The 896-nt window shown below is 50.0% G+C and overlaps 1 protein-coding gene across 1 annotated transcript in view; it reads right to left on the bottom strand.

The window, feature by feature from the left end:
- Window positions 1–890, bottom strand: part of ccdc92 (coiled-coil domain containing 92) — a 6697-nt gene extending 5807 nt beyond the window's left edge. Inside the window, exons 1-2 of the mRNA XM_025053905.1 lie at window positions 699–890; window positions 555–596 (exon numbers count right to left, since the gene is read on the bottom strand). Of these exons, the coding sequence (XP_024909673.1) occupies window positions 555–596; window positions 699–834 (178 nt within the window). The 5' untranslated portion in view covers window positions 835–890. The remainder of the gene's footprint in view (window positions 1–554; window positions 597–698) is intronic.
- Between the last annotated feature and the right edge of the window lie 6 nt (window positions 891–896).

Below are 896 nucleotides of genomic sequence, written 5' to 3'. Positions count from 1 at the left end.
CCGATGCTACAACCGATGCTACACCCGATGCTACAACCGATGCTACAACCCGATGCTACAACCGATACTACAACCGATGCTACAACCGATGCTACAACCCGATGCTACAACCCGATGCTACAACCCGATACTACACCGATACTACATCGATACGACACCGATACGACACCGATACTACACTAATACTTCACCAATACTATGCCAATACTACACCAATACTCCACAAATATTTCACCAATACGACACCGATACTACATCGATACTACAACCAATACTACACCGATACGACACTAATACTTCACCAATACTACGCTAAGACTTCACCAATACTACAACCGATACTACAACCAGTACTACACAAATACTTCACCAATACTACAACCAATACTACAACCAGTACTACACCAATACTTCACCAATACTACACCAGCACTACTCTAATACTACACCACCGCTGCGGCTGTTCCTACAGCCCTGATTGGCCGCCTGCTGCGTTGGTCCAATCAGAGTCTAGACGGTGTGTAGACCACAGCGACCTTTGACCTCTGACCTACCTGAAGGGTCGCAGCTTCTCACCGTGAGCTCGTACGTCAGATCTGCGGGAGAGAAAAAAAAGAAAGAAGAAATGGACGAAAAGTGTCGTCATCTTTTACTCCACAGGTCAGAGGTCAGAGCCAAAGGTCAGAGGTCGTCCTCACCCGTGCACTGCTGCTGCAGGCGTCGGACCTCGGCGTGAAGACCCTTCAGCGTCACGGCGTGGTTCTGCTGCAGGAAGAGGAGGTTCTTCTGGGCGCTCTGGAGCTGGTTCTCCAAGGTGACGTTAGCGGTCGCCATGACGACACTCAGACACCAGGGGGGGCTACAGACACCAGAGCTAACGTTAGCTACGACAGTCC

This window comes from Cynoglossus semilaevis, unplaced genomic scaffold (assembly GCF_000523025.1).
Source record: "Cynoglossus semilaevis isolate Cse_v1.0 unplaced genomic scaffold, Cse_v1.0 scaffold2007, whole genome shotgun sequence".
Classification (NCBI taxonomy): Eukaryota; Metazoa; Chordata; class Actinopteri; order Pleuronectiformes; family Cynoglossidae; genus Cynoglossus; species Cynoglossus semilaevis.
The sequence above is the reverse complement of the archived record's forward strand: the minus strand, read 5'-3'. Positions and strand labels throughout refer to the sequence as shown.